Source organism: Trichomycterus rosablanca, chromosome 24 (genome assembly GCF_030014385.1).
Source record: "Trichomycterus rosablanca isolate fTriRos1 chromosome 24, fTriRos1.hap1, whole genome shotgun sequence".
In the NCBI taxonomy this organism is placed as follows: domain Eukaryota; kingdom Metazoa; phylum Chordata; class Actinopteri; order Siluriformes; family Trichomycteridae; genus Trichomycterus; species Trichomycterus rosablanca.
Genome location: NC_086011.1, coordinates 12121415 through 12136757, shown reverse-complemented (window position 1 = coordinate 12136757; position 15343 = coordinate 12121415). Strand labels below are relative to the sequence as shown.

Below are 15343 nucleotides of genomic sequence, written 5' to 3'. Positions count from 1 at the left end.
CCAATACACACAGCAAGACTGGTGAAAGATTGGTTTGATGAACATGAAAGTGAAGTTGAACATCTCCCATGGCCTGCACAGTCACCAGATCTAAATATTATTGAGCCACTTTGGGGTGTTTTGGAGAAGCGAGTAAGGAAACGTTTTCCTCCACCAGCATCACGTAGTGACCTGGCCACTATCCTGCAAGAAGAATGGCTTAAAATCCCTCTGACCACTGTGCAGGACTTGTATATGTCATTTCCAAGACGAATTGACGCTGTATTGGCCGCAAAAGGAGGCGCTACACCATACTAATAAATTATTGTGGTCTAAAACCAGGTGTTTCAGTTATTTTGTCCAACCCCTGTATATGTGTGTGTGTGTGTGTGTGTGTGTGTGTGTGTACATATATAATCAGGATATAATCACAGCTACTACCAGTGTACACATTCCTAATGCTTTTTTTTAATGGTTAAAAAGCAGGTCTTGGGGTGTAAATGATTTAGGATCTGTGCAATTATATGAAAACATATACAGTGTATCACAAAAGTGAGTACACCCCTCACATTTCTGCAGATATTTAAGTATATCTTTTCATGGGACAACACTGACAAAATGACACTTTGACACAATGAAAAGTAGTCTGTGTGCAGCTTATATAACAGTGTAAATTTATTCTTCCCTCAAAATAACTCAATATACAGCCATTAATGTCTAAACCACCGGCAACAAAAGTGAGTACACCCCTAAGAGACTACACCCCTAAATGTCCAAATTGAGCACTGCTTGTCATTTTCCCTCCAAAATGTCATGTGACTCGTTAGTGTTACTAGGTCTCAGGTGTGCATAGGGAGCAGTTGTGTTCAATTTAGTAGTACAGCTCTCACACTGGTCACTGAAAGTTCCAACATGGCACCTCATGGCAAAGAACTCTCTGAGGATCTTAAAAGACGAATTGTTGCGCTACATGAAGATGGCCAAGGCTACAAGAAGATTGCCAACACCCTGAAACTGAGCTGCAGCACAGTGGCCAAGATCATCCAGCGTTTTAAAAGAGCAGGGTCCACTCAGAACAGACCTCGCGTTGGTCGTCCAAAGAAGCTGAGTGCACGTGCTCAGCGTCACATCCAACTGCTGTCTTTGAAAGATAGGCGCAGGAGTGCTGTCAGCATTGCTGCAGAGATTGAAAAGGTGGGGGGTCAGCCTGTCAGTGCTCAGACCATACGCTGCACACTACATCAAATTGGTCTGCATGGCTGTCACCCCAGAAGGAAGCCTCTTCTGAAGTCTCTACACAAGAAAGCCCGCAAACAGTTTGCTGAAGACATGTCAACAAAGGACATGGATTCCTGGAACCATGTCCTATGGTCTGATGAGACCAAGATTAATTTGTTTGGTTCAGATGGTCTCAAGCATGTGTGGTGGCAATCAGGTGAGGAGTACAAAGATAAGTGTGTCATGCCTACAGTCAAGCATGGTGGTGGGAATGCCATGGTCTGGGGCTGCATGAGTGCAGCAGGTGTTGGGGAGTTACATTTCATTGAGGGACACATGAACTCCAATATGTACTGTGAAATACTGAAGCAGAGCATGATCCCCTCCCTCCGGAAACTGGGTCGCAGGGCAGTGTTCCAGCATGATAATGACCCCAAACACACCTCTAAGACGACCACTGCTTTATTGAAGAGGCTGAGGGTAAAGGTGATGGACTGGCCAAGCATGTCTCCAGACCTAAACCCAATAGAACATCTTTGAGGCATCCTCAAGCGGAAGGTGGAGGAGCGCAAAGTCTCGAATATCCGCCAGCTCCGTGATGTCGTCATGGAGGAGTGGAAAAGCATTCCAGTGGCAACCTGTGAAGCTCTGGTAAACTCCATGCCCAGGAGAGTTAAGGCAGTTTTGGGAAATAATGGTGGCCACACAAAATATTGACACTTCAGGAACTTTCACTAAGGGGTGTACTCACTTTTGTTGCCGGTGGTTTAGACATTAATGGCTGTATATTGAGTTATTTTGAAGGAAGAATAAATTTACACTGTTATATAAGCTGCACACAGACTACTTTTCATTGTGTCAAAGTGTCATTTTGTCAGTGTTGTCCCATGAAAAGATATACTTAAATATCTGCAGAAATGTGAGGGGTGTACTCACTTTTGTGATACACTGTAAACCTGACCCTATTATAAGCTGTTACAAAATTGTTACCTTATATATTCACGTAATACTTGGTTATTGGCAATTAGCATACCAAATTGCCACTTGTTATGTTTATTCTGTGTTGATAATGTGTTTTCTCAAAAGACTATTCTAAACAGAAAAAGGTAAAATGTATTTTTTTTACATGAACAACTTGTCTTTCAGGTTACACATTCAAATGTGATCTGGAATAAGGATCATGAACCAGAAAATACCCCTGCGTCAATCCAACCACATTCTCCTCGTTTGCTTTTTTCACTCTTTGATGTTTGTTTATTTCCACTTTTGTTTCCTTAACATCTGCAGTGTCCAGTCTGAATGTACATTGGCATTAAGGTGTAATAGCAATTTGTGCAGTAACTCCACCCTTTCTGTCTGCTCTGTTGCTTTGCTTGTACTGTTGAGCTTTAGAAAAGAGCTGAAAGGTTCGCTCCCTTCAGCTTTTGCAGCTGCTCGTGTATCGGGGGGAGGCACAGCTGTTCATGGAACAGCCAGGCCGAGGAGTCAGTCACATTCTTGGCTGGGATTCAATGACTGAACCAGACACAAACAAACACACACACAGGCAGAGGAAAGAGAGAGAGAGAGAGAGAGAGAGAGAGGATCTCGCGGGGTGGACGGAGGGAGAGACAAACACTTCCACTGCGCATACAGGGCTTTTACAGCAGCTACTAACCGCAGCTCTGCTCTGAAAAGAAGGGTGTTTCAGCGGAAGGATACAAATTCCCTGTTTTTTTGCGCTGGGGATACGTTACTATACTATTTTACCATGAAGCAGCCGCTACAAAAACTAACCGACGCCGTGGCACTCGCTTTCCAAAGTGATACCATGACCTGCTACAGTCTTTTCTAAATGTTTTTGCTCAGTGAAGTTGTTGTTTTTAGGTAAGACATAAGTTTGGGCTTTTTTACTGTAACCCACGTTTATAACAATAACATGGAGGCAGCCGCGTCAAGCTTTCGACCTCATGCGGGACTTCAGCAAACTCTGAAGCAGTTCCATCTGAGCTCGATGAGCTCGCTCGGCGGCCCAGCGGCGTTTTCAGCCCGCTGGCAACACGAAGCTCCTTTCGAAAAACAAGATAAGAAGAGCGCGGAACTACCACTCTTGTCCAGCCTGAGCACACAAACTCCGCCTGTGCTGCCCGGACCGCTGCTCATTGTGCCGGACCGTTCCATTGAGCGCTGCGAGACCGTGTTGGAACGGGAGACCATCTCGTGCTTCGTGGTGGGCGGCGAGAAACGCCTGTGCCTGCCGCAAATCCTAAACAGCGTGCTGCGCGACTTTACGCTGCAGCAAATCAACGCAGTGTGCGACCAGCTGCATATCTATTGCTCCCGCTGCACGGCCGAGCAGCTGGAGATCCTTAAGGTGATGGGCATCCTGCCCTTCTCGGCGCCGTCATGTGGCCTCATCACGCAGACCGACGCAGAGCGCTTGTGCAACTCGCTTCTTCACGGAGGCTCTTTGCCGCCTTGTCTTGACAAGGAGCTGTTGTGTTCCTCCGGCGAGCAAGAGCGCACCGATCGAGCCTTTAAGATCTACCACGAGTGCTTCGGCAAATGCAAGGGCCTGTTCGTGCCCGAGCTGTACACGAGCCCGCATGCGGCGTGTATCCAGTGCCTAGACTGCAGACTCATGTTCCCCACGCAGAAGTTCGTAGTGCACAGTCACAAGCGCTTGGAGAACCGGACATGCCACTGGGGCTTTGATTCATCCAGCTGGAGGGCCTACATCCTCCTGGATCAAGATTACACAGAAAAAAAGAAGGCCGCACTGCAGCAACTCCTCAAAGAGTTAAAGGGAAAATTTGACCTTTCAAACAAGCTCAAAAGCTCATCATTCATGGTAAGTTCACCTATGCATTTTTTGTGTAATGAATGATCATAGATGGAATAATTTGATGTGTTCATTTTGTCCAAAAGGGCAGATATGGCAGTTTCCTTTTATAGCCACCAATTCAGAGTTTTATTTGATAAGTGTTTTAGTGGGCCTTGTTTCTTGAATGACTTTTCTATTAGGTAAAGCACTTTTTGGAAAATTTAGGTACCCCAGTTTATGCCCACAGTAAATACTAATGCAACACATTTTATGGAAAATGTGCTCATGTTTTGCTCTTTAACTTATAATGCATTCTTTATTAGAGTGTAAACTTGAATTATACCATGCACCAAATATTACTTGTAGGTAAACAGTTCCTTAAAATATTTGACTTGTCTTTTTAAACCAAATAAAGACAAAAAGACTGGGGAAAACCAGTAATGGCCTGCTGGCTGGTTGGGGGATGAGACAGCAGTCTTGTGTAGGTTGTAGGGTGCTGTGTGTTTTGTGATGTGCAGAAAACTGTGTTGTTGTGTGGGGGCAGGGTGGGGTAGAGGTCATCTCCCAAAAGCAGTGATGCTTAGAGTCACTGCTGGCCTAGGGGAGTCCCTGTGTTTGAGCGACCTTTGCAACAGGGTCACAGATGCCAGAGGCAGACAAAGGTGGAGCAGACAGTGCTCAGTTGCCACACAGCAGCTGCTGAGTGTGACAACCACTAGGACTACAAATGTGTGCATGTGTTAACATAGTGTTACCTCAGCAGATTAAGCATGGTTAATAGAGGCAAATGAAGTTTGTTTACTCTGAGAATGTTGAGAGACTTTGTTACAAGAGGAGCAAATTATTGTTACATTTAGAGCTGGATGGTGTATACCAAATGACTATAGAACAGTGTTTGCTGGCTTTGTTATCTTTGCCTTGCTATAGGTAGATTAATTAATCTGTTCACAAGAATTAGACACAACTGTGCTTAAATTGGTTAAATAACTTAGGAATTTAATGTCACAGCCTGGCTGGCCACCAGACATGACACATGACCAGCATTACTGTAAAAAACTATGCAACCACAATTTAAAAAGACTAAAGTGGTTCATTGTCACCATGAACCACAGAAGTGTTTATTATTTAGTTCAAGAGTGTACTGTAATAAATTTAATTATATGCACACTGTTTTATCCTAAATCATTCTAAATTAATGAATGATGATTCTAACAATGGCCACAACTAAACTTTGTTTATTTATTTATTTTATTTAGTAGTTTGGGTGTATTTACCATGTTCTATTATTGATTAGATTAAATTCAATGAATAAACACGTTACATTCGACATAAACAAAAAAAAAAATCTATATTTGCATACTGCACACATCCATTCCTAAATCCAAAATAATTATCCTAGTTTGAGAAAAACGCTAGATATAAAACTTAAATAAATATAGGGAAAATGAAAGTCTTTCATTTTTACATCCTTTATAAATCCTTTATTATAACCTATTTATTTTCAGGTAGTGTTTTTTGTCCTTTGGCAGATTGTTCCATTTTTTTATAGTGTTTGTAAACAATAGAAAGCTTTTAAAATTACCTGCTTAAATAATTTTTATGCTGGCTCAATAAAGAAATGGTAAAAGGTCATATTTAAACCAGTGCTGTATTTGTGTTATTTCGTGACCTGCTTAAGCAGTTTGTTTGAAAAAAAAATGTCTGTAAATGCTTAGTAGGACTGCCCAACAAAATGTGCATGATGTCGTGGTCAGGGATATTAAATATTGGACTGATGGTAGTTTCTTGTAGTACGTGTGTTAAGTGCAGCAGATATGTGCAGAAAAACTGATCTCAGTGACTTTGACAAGTACCAAATCATAATGACCAGATTACTGGGTTGAATATTCGAAACAGCCAAGTGGTGCTCACGTGTCTGTAGCCAGCCTGGTGGTGAGTACCCAGTGAGCACCAGACACCAAGCCATAAACTGCAGACCAGTTGTTTGACGTTCAAGACTGAGTGAGGCCAGAGGACCTAAAGCCAGTGGTGTCTGGTACAGACCAACAGAGGTGCTACTGTGGTTTAAATATGCAGATAATTTTAATGCTTGTGATGAGGTGAATTGTATATGGGGCTGCACATGCCAATCAAAGTTCCCATACTAATGTGGAAGAAAAGTGTTTTGATTGAGGAAAAAAAGGGTGTCTGTTTGGCTTTAATGCAAGAGGGATATAGTGAGAATCGGTTTGCTTCCATCCTTATGATTTCAAAGACTGCAGTTCACCAAGGTCAAGCAGCCGACACTGGGGACAAACAGGCTACAGACCGAAGGGCAAACACAGCTCTGCACTGATCGGGATGATTACCAACTTATTTAAATGTCACTTAACTGTAGAATAACAAAGTGGCAGCTAGGGCTTGGAGTGCTTGGAGAGGAAACAGGCTACTTGGTGCTGGGCTAAAGTTGTCCAAAACTAGAGAAAAAGCTCTTCATCAATGACAAGCCCAGTGGAGGTTTACAAAAGGCCTTATCATACAGGTCTGGAGTAAGGTCAGCTAGGCCCAACACCTTATATAATGGTTAGACGAAGACCTGAAGAGGCTTTCAAGCCACAGTGAAATTTGGTAAAGGATCGGTGATGTTCTGGGAATGCTTTATCGAGGCTGTAATAAGGCAGTATTTCTTTGTAAAGTATTCATATATCAAGCCACGTACAATGTTGTTTCCCAACTTTGAGGATTGTTTTTTTTTCAGCAGGACAATCGATGTGTAAATTAAGGACCATTGGATTAAGATCGTTATAGCCAGCTTATTCTCGAGACCCCCATTTCAAACCTCTGGGATGTGATCAAGAGGAAAATATATGGTCACAAGCCATCAAACAAAGTCGAGCTGCATGATTTTTGGTCACCCATCAGAAATGTGAATGGCAGATGGAGAGCATGCCAGGTGAAAATGCATAAAAGCTGTGATTGAAAATCAGGGTTATTCCACAGAATATTGATTTCCAGGCTTTTCTTAAGTAAAAACATTAGTAATGTGTTATTTAAAAATAAATAGAACCGTTTATTTATGTTATTCAAGGACTGAAAACACTGCATCTTTTTATTTTTACCAGTTCTCCCTTTCTGCAAATAATTGCTGTAAATGACAATAATTTAATTTGGAATTGAAACTGTTGTAATTGCAGATCTATTGTGTGAATATTTAAACATTTAATTATTTCTTGTATTCTTTTAGTTAACGTGAACATGGATTAAGCACTAACCCGTTAAACATAACTTTATTTGCTGTTGATTTTAGTTTGCTTAAAAGTGCATGTAGACTGTTTTTGTAGCTTTAAAGAATTTAACCTCTCAGGTTGTAAAGAAAGACAACAGTTCATTGTCAAAAGTGTCTCAGTTGGTATGCCAGCCAGGTTCTATTGGAGCACTACATCAAAGCATCTATATATTACTCTAAAACAGACCTGGGCATTGTACGGCCCGCGGGCCACATCCGGCCCGCGAGACATTCCCAACCGGCCCGCATGAGGTTCGTGGCAATTAAAAATGAGATGTAAATAAATGTACATCAAACATGCACTATAACAGGATTGATTTTGACGAGAGCGCTGTGTCTTTAAATATCCGTACGTTTCGAGTTGCGTATGCGCGTGTGTGCGCGAGTGTATCAGCTTCACTGTAATGCGAACAGAACTGAGTGTGATTGACGGTGGAGTTTTTAACAAGACACGAACTTCCGAATTGTTTATTTACTAAAGTCAGATGTAACGCTGGTTAAGGATCAGAATTTAGACTCTAAATCGCTGTTACGGTACTAAACAGAAATACAAGCATATGAACGATGCGGAGCGTCACACCTGAAGCGTCTCTAACTAAACTGCAAAAGCAACAAAGACTGTTTTATAAAGTTTAACACATCCAGAACTGAAGCAGTCAGGACCAGCTCTGTGATTATAAAAATAATATTAAACAATAACAAAGGACTGAAAAACAAATGAGGTAATTAGACTCAAAACAAAATAGTGTAAAGTTTAAAAACCTGCTTATTTTGTTCACATTTGTTTTTGCATTTGTTTGTTTAAATAGTAAAATAATGTTGATGTTTTTACTCTGCATACTTCTAATTTTCTAAATGTAACATCAAAACATTAACAGCTTATTAGAACTGTACAATTCACTGCTTTTCATAAAGAGTGGACAGTTGTAGCTTCGTGGTTAAGGTACTGGACTAGTAATCAGAAGGTTGCTGGTTCAAGCCCCACCACTGCCAGGTTGCTGCTGTTGGGCCCTTGAGCAAGTCCCATAACCCTTAATTGCTCAGACTGTATACTGTAACTGTATTGTAAATTGCTTTGGATAAATGCGTCTGCTAAATGCTGAAAATGTAATGCAAATGTAAATAAAAGGATAAAATTAATATTGAGCAGAATTAAGTTCACCTTATTGGTCCGGCCCTCCACAACAGTCCCAGTTTCTTATGTGGCCCCTTGGAAAATTTAATTGCCCACCCCTGCTCTAGAAAGTGATATATCTGTGCAAAGTGTAATAAAGATACATGAATTCTTGAGAAACAACATTTGGATACCTGTGCAAAATTGTGAAACTGGTCATTTTTTGAAGTCATTTTAGAACATGACTTAGATATTTAGTCACATTTGGAAATTGGTTGACCTTTATTTTCTTTCTTCTTGTGATGTTAATCTCTAAAATATGCCCATCTGAGTCTGTGGATTAAAGATGCGAATACATTAAGCACCATGTCCAGACTTGGCTTACTGGCTGGAGCAGTAGGCTATTAGATTAATAGAAAAGTGTTGTTGGCTCTGTGGCTGGAGCCTTGATGCGTAGTCAAAAGGCAGAGACATTGCACCCCTATTCAAAGCCAGTGACCCCTCTCCCTTAGATCAGCCAACCAATCGTGTGGCATTTTGGGCCTAGAGTCTGACATATGGTCATCAGCTGGAAAACTGAGAAAAAGTTAAATTAAAGGCAAAGCATTTACCACAAATCATGTCAGTGGAGGCAATTTAGAACACAACAATATTTTAAATTGCATAAGCAAATTTACTTGAAGTACAGAGATAAATGTTCAGGTTTAATAATCTTATTAATTGTATTTTTAAATTACTTGTAAAAGGTATTACTAGAATCGAGCTTTATCTTTCCATTACTAGTATACATTAAATAGCCTCACAGGGGAGTGGGTCAGACTCTATACCAGATAGAGGTAAAATGGTGTCATTTAACAAGCTGGAAATGGAGAGACCAGTGAGCTCTTGATTAAATGGACATCTAACCATCTTTGTTCTTTTGATTTACCTGACTCCATCACATTAGCATTCAACCAGAGACCAAACCAATCAGCTGTTTAGGTCAAAGTGGTGAGGTCCATAATGAATGGGTGTGTGGAGTTCAGTGGAGGTGGCCCAGTGCATGCAAGTTTGCATGCATAATACTGGGATCAGCTGTTAGTGGGGGGTGGCTGGGGGATTAATATGAGCTTGCAGTCTTGTCATCTCCATCCCCATCTGTCTGCTGACCTTGCTGCAATGAGCCATGCAGCTTTCCATAGGATTGCTTTTTCTACTTCCAAAAATGCCCACAGCTTTAACTGCACATAGAACTGGTACTGAATCAAGACATATCATTACAGCAACTTACCAACAGGCCTCTTGAAAGCTCAGATTTGCAAACAAAAACAGTCCCACTTTAAGTGGGCTGAGACAAAGTCTATCTTGGGCTGACTCCTTACTGAGACGTTGAATATTAATGCTGCCAGTTGAGGGCTGAACGGCTCCCCGGGGATGCCTCTCATCCCATCCCTAGTGGGAAGGACATGAGGGGGTGAGCTTTCTGAGGTTGTGCCCTCTATTCTCTGCTGCATGACCTCTTGTTTAAAGGGCGTCAGCTGGAGCTCTCTGCTGCCTGATGTGGGGGGTGAGAACCTGCAACCCCTTTTGTTATCTACACACAAGGTGTGCCGTCCTGTTGTTTCCAATTGTCTTTAGAACTGCTCTCCAACTGATGATGAATCTCTACCCATCTGCATTTTCCTATTGCAATTTGTGTTATTAATTACCTGCCTGTGTTAGTGTAAAATCATTTAATTGCACCTACAGCAACCTTCTCTTTAATTAGCCCAATATTCACAATCTAAACCAAACAAGCTTTAATCACATTCTTTTTGCAGTCTAAGTTATGTCTTCCAGATCATTAGATGGGGCGTCTCCTTTTCTTTCCTTTCCCTTTTAAGCTAAATGCTCTGCTAGCTTTTGTTGTCGCTGGCTCTCTTAGCTGTAATTTGGAATATTTATGTCATACTGCAGAGATGAACAGTTTAGGGTACATGGTATTTTTCTTGGCATTTTTGTGTGTCATGAGCAAAGCATGCTGCTCTCATCAATGTCCCACCCGCAACCACCAAACTAAGAATGAACCTAAACTAAGCTAGTTGCAAAAATGTAAAAAAGGAAAGATTTAAATAAATGTATCTCTGTCATCTCAATAGCTTGGAGATGTCACATTTGCCATATGTGTAGGCCCACAGCTTCTGCCAGTTACTGTAGGTGGCATTTATAAAAGCTTAAAATATTTAGTAAAATAATAGACGATGGCAAAAGGTGTTAAACTTTTCAGTTTAATTTTACTGACTGTGTAGTTGTATTTTCTTCAGAGTGTGTAATAACAGTGCTAATTAATGTATTAGCTGTCATTACAAACAGCATCACATTTACAATATTGATAAGATTAACATGATGCATTTAACATAAAACGATGCAAAAATAGACCAAAGAAAAAAGGAATAATTTAAAACTTTATTAATTTGAATGTGAATTTCTGTTTTCTTTACAGATTCACTTTTTATTAAAAAACATTATCTTTGTGTTAAGTAATAAAATTGCCCTGAAGTGATACAAGATAATAGAAGAATTTGGATCTGCCTTCCACTTCAAAATTTTCAGGAGATTTATAGAATAATACTGTTAAAATGACCTTTATTGATTTATTTTAATTCTAATCCATCTAAAGCATGCAATAAAATATAATCAGAACAACTTATGCAGCAGCCTGACTTTTTATATTTTTGACCCCATCATTATTAAAGTATTTTTTTTATTTTATTAATAATTATTAATTCTATAGTGGCGAAAAAGATAATTAATAGTTTAAAGCAAAATTTAAAGTAGGCCAAACAAGCGCCTGTGCTGTGCTGCAGCAGAGTAGACAGTTTGCTTAGCGAACTCTTACAAAAAGAGTGATTTTGTGTTTTTAAGCAGTCTGTGACCTCTCATTCACTCCTCGAAGGCATCTAGACGGCTCTCACTCCGCACCCAGGCTGCATTAACCACAAAACTTCTGTGATTGGAGAGGCAATGTAGTTGCTAAGCAAAGCTGCTCTTCCTGTGCTAAATAAGAATTTGCTGGTGGTGGGCTGAGAGGAGTGTGCCAGTTTTCTTTCTACTTCTGCGTTATCCTCTCTTGCTCACGCTCTCTCTCTCTCCACGTCTCCTACACTTTTGCTTCCTCCCTCCATTGCTCTTCCCTGCTTTTTCTACCTCCCTTTTTCTCATGTCTTCTGTTTTAGACCTTTATATTTGCAAATACACTCACTGTAAGATACTGTATAAACAAATTTAACTTTCAAACCTGGATATGGTCTTTTAGCCCATAGGACTGAAAAAAACGAAAGAAATGACAGTAGTGTGACCTGATCCGCAGACATTATTATTTTACTCATAAGTGCACTCTAAATAAAATGAGTGCCGTTTCTTTTTTGTTACATTTTTTTAAAGATAGAGACGGTACAGAGATGGAGGTTTTTCTGCTCTGCCACTTACAGCATTAGGCTGAGGGCTGATTCACTCCTCCAGACCTCAGACAGCTGGCAAGGCCTCCATTTTCCACTTGCCGTGATAGTCCACCACAACATGGTGTTTCAGAGCTCACTCAGCAAGATGGCTGTTTTAGAAAACAGAAATGGCCTGCAGGAGAGTGTCTGTTCTGAGGCCATGTCCGATTTTCAGCGTTATATCTCTTTCAAAGAGAATATTATGTGTAATACTACCATGTTTTGCCAGTCTAGATAATTTCTCCACCTTATGTTTCTTTATATCCTTATGCAGTAAATTTCCTAGCCATGCTTTATGGTGTGTACAAAACAAGCAATAAGAATTTTTAAATTTAGTTTAAATAGTACAAAAGGTATGCCTAATTCCTTCCAGACATTGCTTGCTTTTTGATCTCATCTACAAAAAACTGGTAAGGTCTTAAATGATGTATGAAATGTGTATGTGTGTATACAGACACGTTTGCAATTGCGATTAAAAACTACTAAAATATCTGAATACAGGGCTGCACAGTTAATCATATTTTAATTATAAAATGTGGCTCTCTTAGTTAACACAACTGAAGGTTTTACCTAGCTTGATAGATAATTGGCTAATCCTAGCATTTTTTTTTTAGCATTTTTTAATAGTTGTGTTGTCCATTTGGTTACTCTGAGTTTTTATTTTGGGTCTGTTATATTTACCACTTTTTAAGATTTAATCTTAGAATGTACTTATTGATTTATTTCTTTTTATTTTTGATACATGTATGGTTTGTTATATTAGGTCAGTGGTGCATGTTACAGATGCTAGTAGATCAGTATTTTTTTGGCAGTCCCAACCACATGCTACTATAAAAACGTATTTTTCATGTATCTTTATTAACTGTATTATTCACTCACACTTTGGGGTTATTTAAAGTGATGTGTGAATTTAAGAAAACAGGGTACTCAGGGTAAACACATGTAAGTGTGTAAGATACAGTGTGGAGGAGGAACAAACCCAGGTCCTCAGAACCCTGGTGCTGTGTGTAACCCACGCTGTATGTTATACCACTTTACTGCCCTTTCATTTTTCTCCAAAACACATTTCTTCCAGTAAACCTTTACATTTTACTGACATAACTCTTAGCACATTAGCACGTGTTTGCCATATGCAGATACATACCTGTAGTATTTGTTATTCTTGATTTGAAGTATATTTAGTATATTGACTTCTCAGGTCCTCTGTTGGCAGACCTGCTTTTTTTGGAAGTTGTGATACCAGGCTGTATGCTTCGATTTTCAGCTGGTATGCGATGCTAGCACATTTATCTCTTTCTGGGAATATGCCTGCTGTTTCAACGTTTAGGGGCTCTTGAGAGAACCAACCTGGGACAGTGGATTGCCCCAGAGGCTGTGCTTCATCCCATTTCCAGAACATACCACGCACATAAATCCATGTTATTTGCAGGGTGCACCAGTTGGTGTGGTTGGGGTGCCCCTCTTGTATTGCCAGTCCTGTTTAATGTAGAGGGTTTCTTATCTTTTTTTTTAGAGAAGTTGTCATAGACTTTATTTGTGATTGTCCCTTGCATTTTACACGTGAGACATGACCCGTCCTGTTACATAAGTATTATAGAATATTATAGAATTGTTTGTGTTGTACTTTCTCACATAAGAAAGCCAGCCAGCATTACACAAATATAAATTGGAATAATTTATTCATAGTGAACGTACAGGGGTTGGACAAAATAACTGAAACACCTGTCATTTTAGTGTGGGAGGTTTCATGGCTAAATTGGACCAGTCTGGTGGCCAATCTTCATTAATTGCACATTGCACCAGTAAGAGCAGAGTGTGAAGGTTCAATTAGCAGGGTAAGAGCACAGTTTTGCTCAAAATATTGCAATGCACACAACATTATGGGTGACATACCAGAGTTCAAAAGAGGACAAATTGTTGGTGCACGTCTTGCTGGCGCATCTGTGACCAAGACAGCAAGTCTTTGTGATGTATCAAGAGCCACGGTATCCAGGGTAATGTCAGCATACCACCAAGAAGGACAAACCACATCCAACAGGATTAACTGTGGACGCAAGAGGAAGCTGTCTGAAAGGGATGTTCGGGTGCTAACCCGGATTGTATCCAAAAAACATAAAACCACGGCTGCCCAAATCACGGCAGAATTAAATGTGCACCTCAACTCTCCTGTTTCCACCAGAACTGTCCGTCGGGAGCTCCACAGGGTCGATATACACGGCCCCGGCTGCTATAGCCAAACCTTTGGTCACTCGTGCCAATGCCAAACGTCGGTTTCAATGGTGCAAGGAGCGCAAATCTTGGGCTGTGGACAATGTGAAACATGTATTGTTCTCTGATGAGTCCACCTTTACTGTTTTCCCCACATCCGGGAGAGTTACGGTGTGGAGAAGCCCCAAAGAAGCGTACCACCCAGACTGTTGCATGCCCAGAGTGAAGCATGGGGGTGGATCAGTGATGGTTTGGGCTGCCATATCATGGCATTCCCTTGGCCCAATACTTGTGCTAGACTACCGAACCATTCTGGAGGACCATGTGCATCCAATGGCGGTGCCGTGTATCAGGATGACAATGCACCAATACACACAGCAAGACTGGTGAAAGATTGGTTTGATGAACATGAAAGTGAAGTTGAACATCTCCCATGGCCTGCACGGTCACCAGATCTAAATATTATTGAGCCACTTTGGGGTGTTTTGGAGAAGCGAGTCAGGAAACGTTTTCCTCCACCAGCATCACGTAGTGACCTGGCCACTATCCTGCAAGAAGAATGGCTTAAAATCCCTCTGACCACTGTGCAGGACTTGTATATGTCATTTCCAAGACGAATTGACGCTGTATTGGCCGCAAAAGGAGGCCCTACACCATACTTATAAATTATTGTGGTCTAAAACCAGGTGTTTCAGTTATTTTGTCCAACCCCTGTATAAAGTGTACACATCCCTGTTACAATGGCAGGTTTTTGTGATGTAAAAATGAGACCATGATGAATAATTTAGATCTTAATTTTAACCTTTTAATGTGACCTATAATCTGTACAATTCGATAAAAAAAGCAAAAAGCAAAAAGCAAATATTCATCACAAAAAGCGTGTAGGCATACGCTAGATGTATTGCTTGTTAAAGATTTCTGTCTTTTCCAGTTCCTTTAAATCCCATAACCAATGCATTCAGAGCAGCTGCTTCTCACTTCTTTTCAGCTCAGCTTAACTGTATAGTACTGTCCATACTATCAGTGGCTCTAGTGTTTGCCTTTTTGTCTCTGCTTCTCGCTGGCTACTTGGCACTCAACACATCTGCTGCAACTCTTCTCTTACACTCTCTTTTCTCTTTTCTTTGCTTCTCTTAGAAAGGAGCTTTTTTAAAATGGCATGATGTGCATTGTGTCTTGTTATGCTGTCAGACTAAATTACATAGTATTGACAGGATCCTTGCTTTCACACACACATTTTATGTTAATTTCTCACTTTGTCCTTAATTTTCCCATTTACTCTGGTCTTTGCTTTAATT

General features: G+C 40.5%; 1 protein-coding gene across 1 annotated transcript in view; it reads left to right on the top strand.

Moving 5' to 3' along the window:
* The first annotated feature begins 2881 nt into the window (after window positions 1-2881).
* The window catches only part of skib (v-ski avian sarcoma viral oncogene homolog b), a 35023-nt gene continuing 22561 nt past the window's right edge, over window positions 2882-15343 (top strand). The window contains exon 1 of the mRNA XM_062986910.1: window positions 2882-4027. Within this exon, the coding sequence (XP_062842980.1) occupies window positions 3116-4027 (912 nt within the window). The 5' untranslated portion in view covers window positions 2882-3115. The remainder of the gene's footprint in view (window positions 4028-15343) is intronic.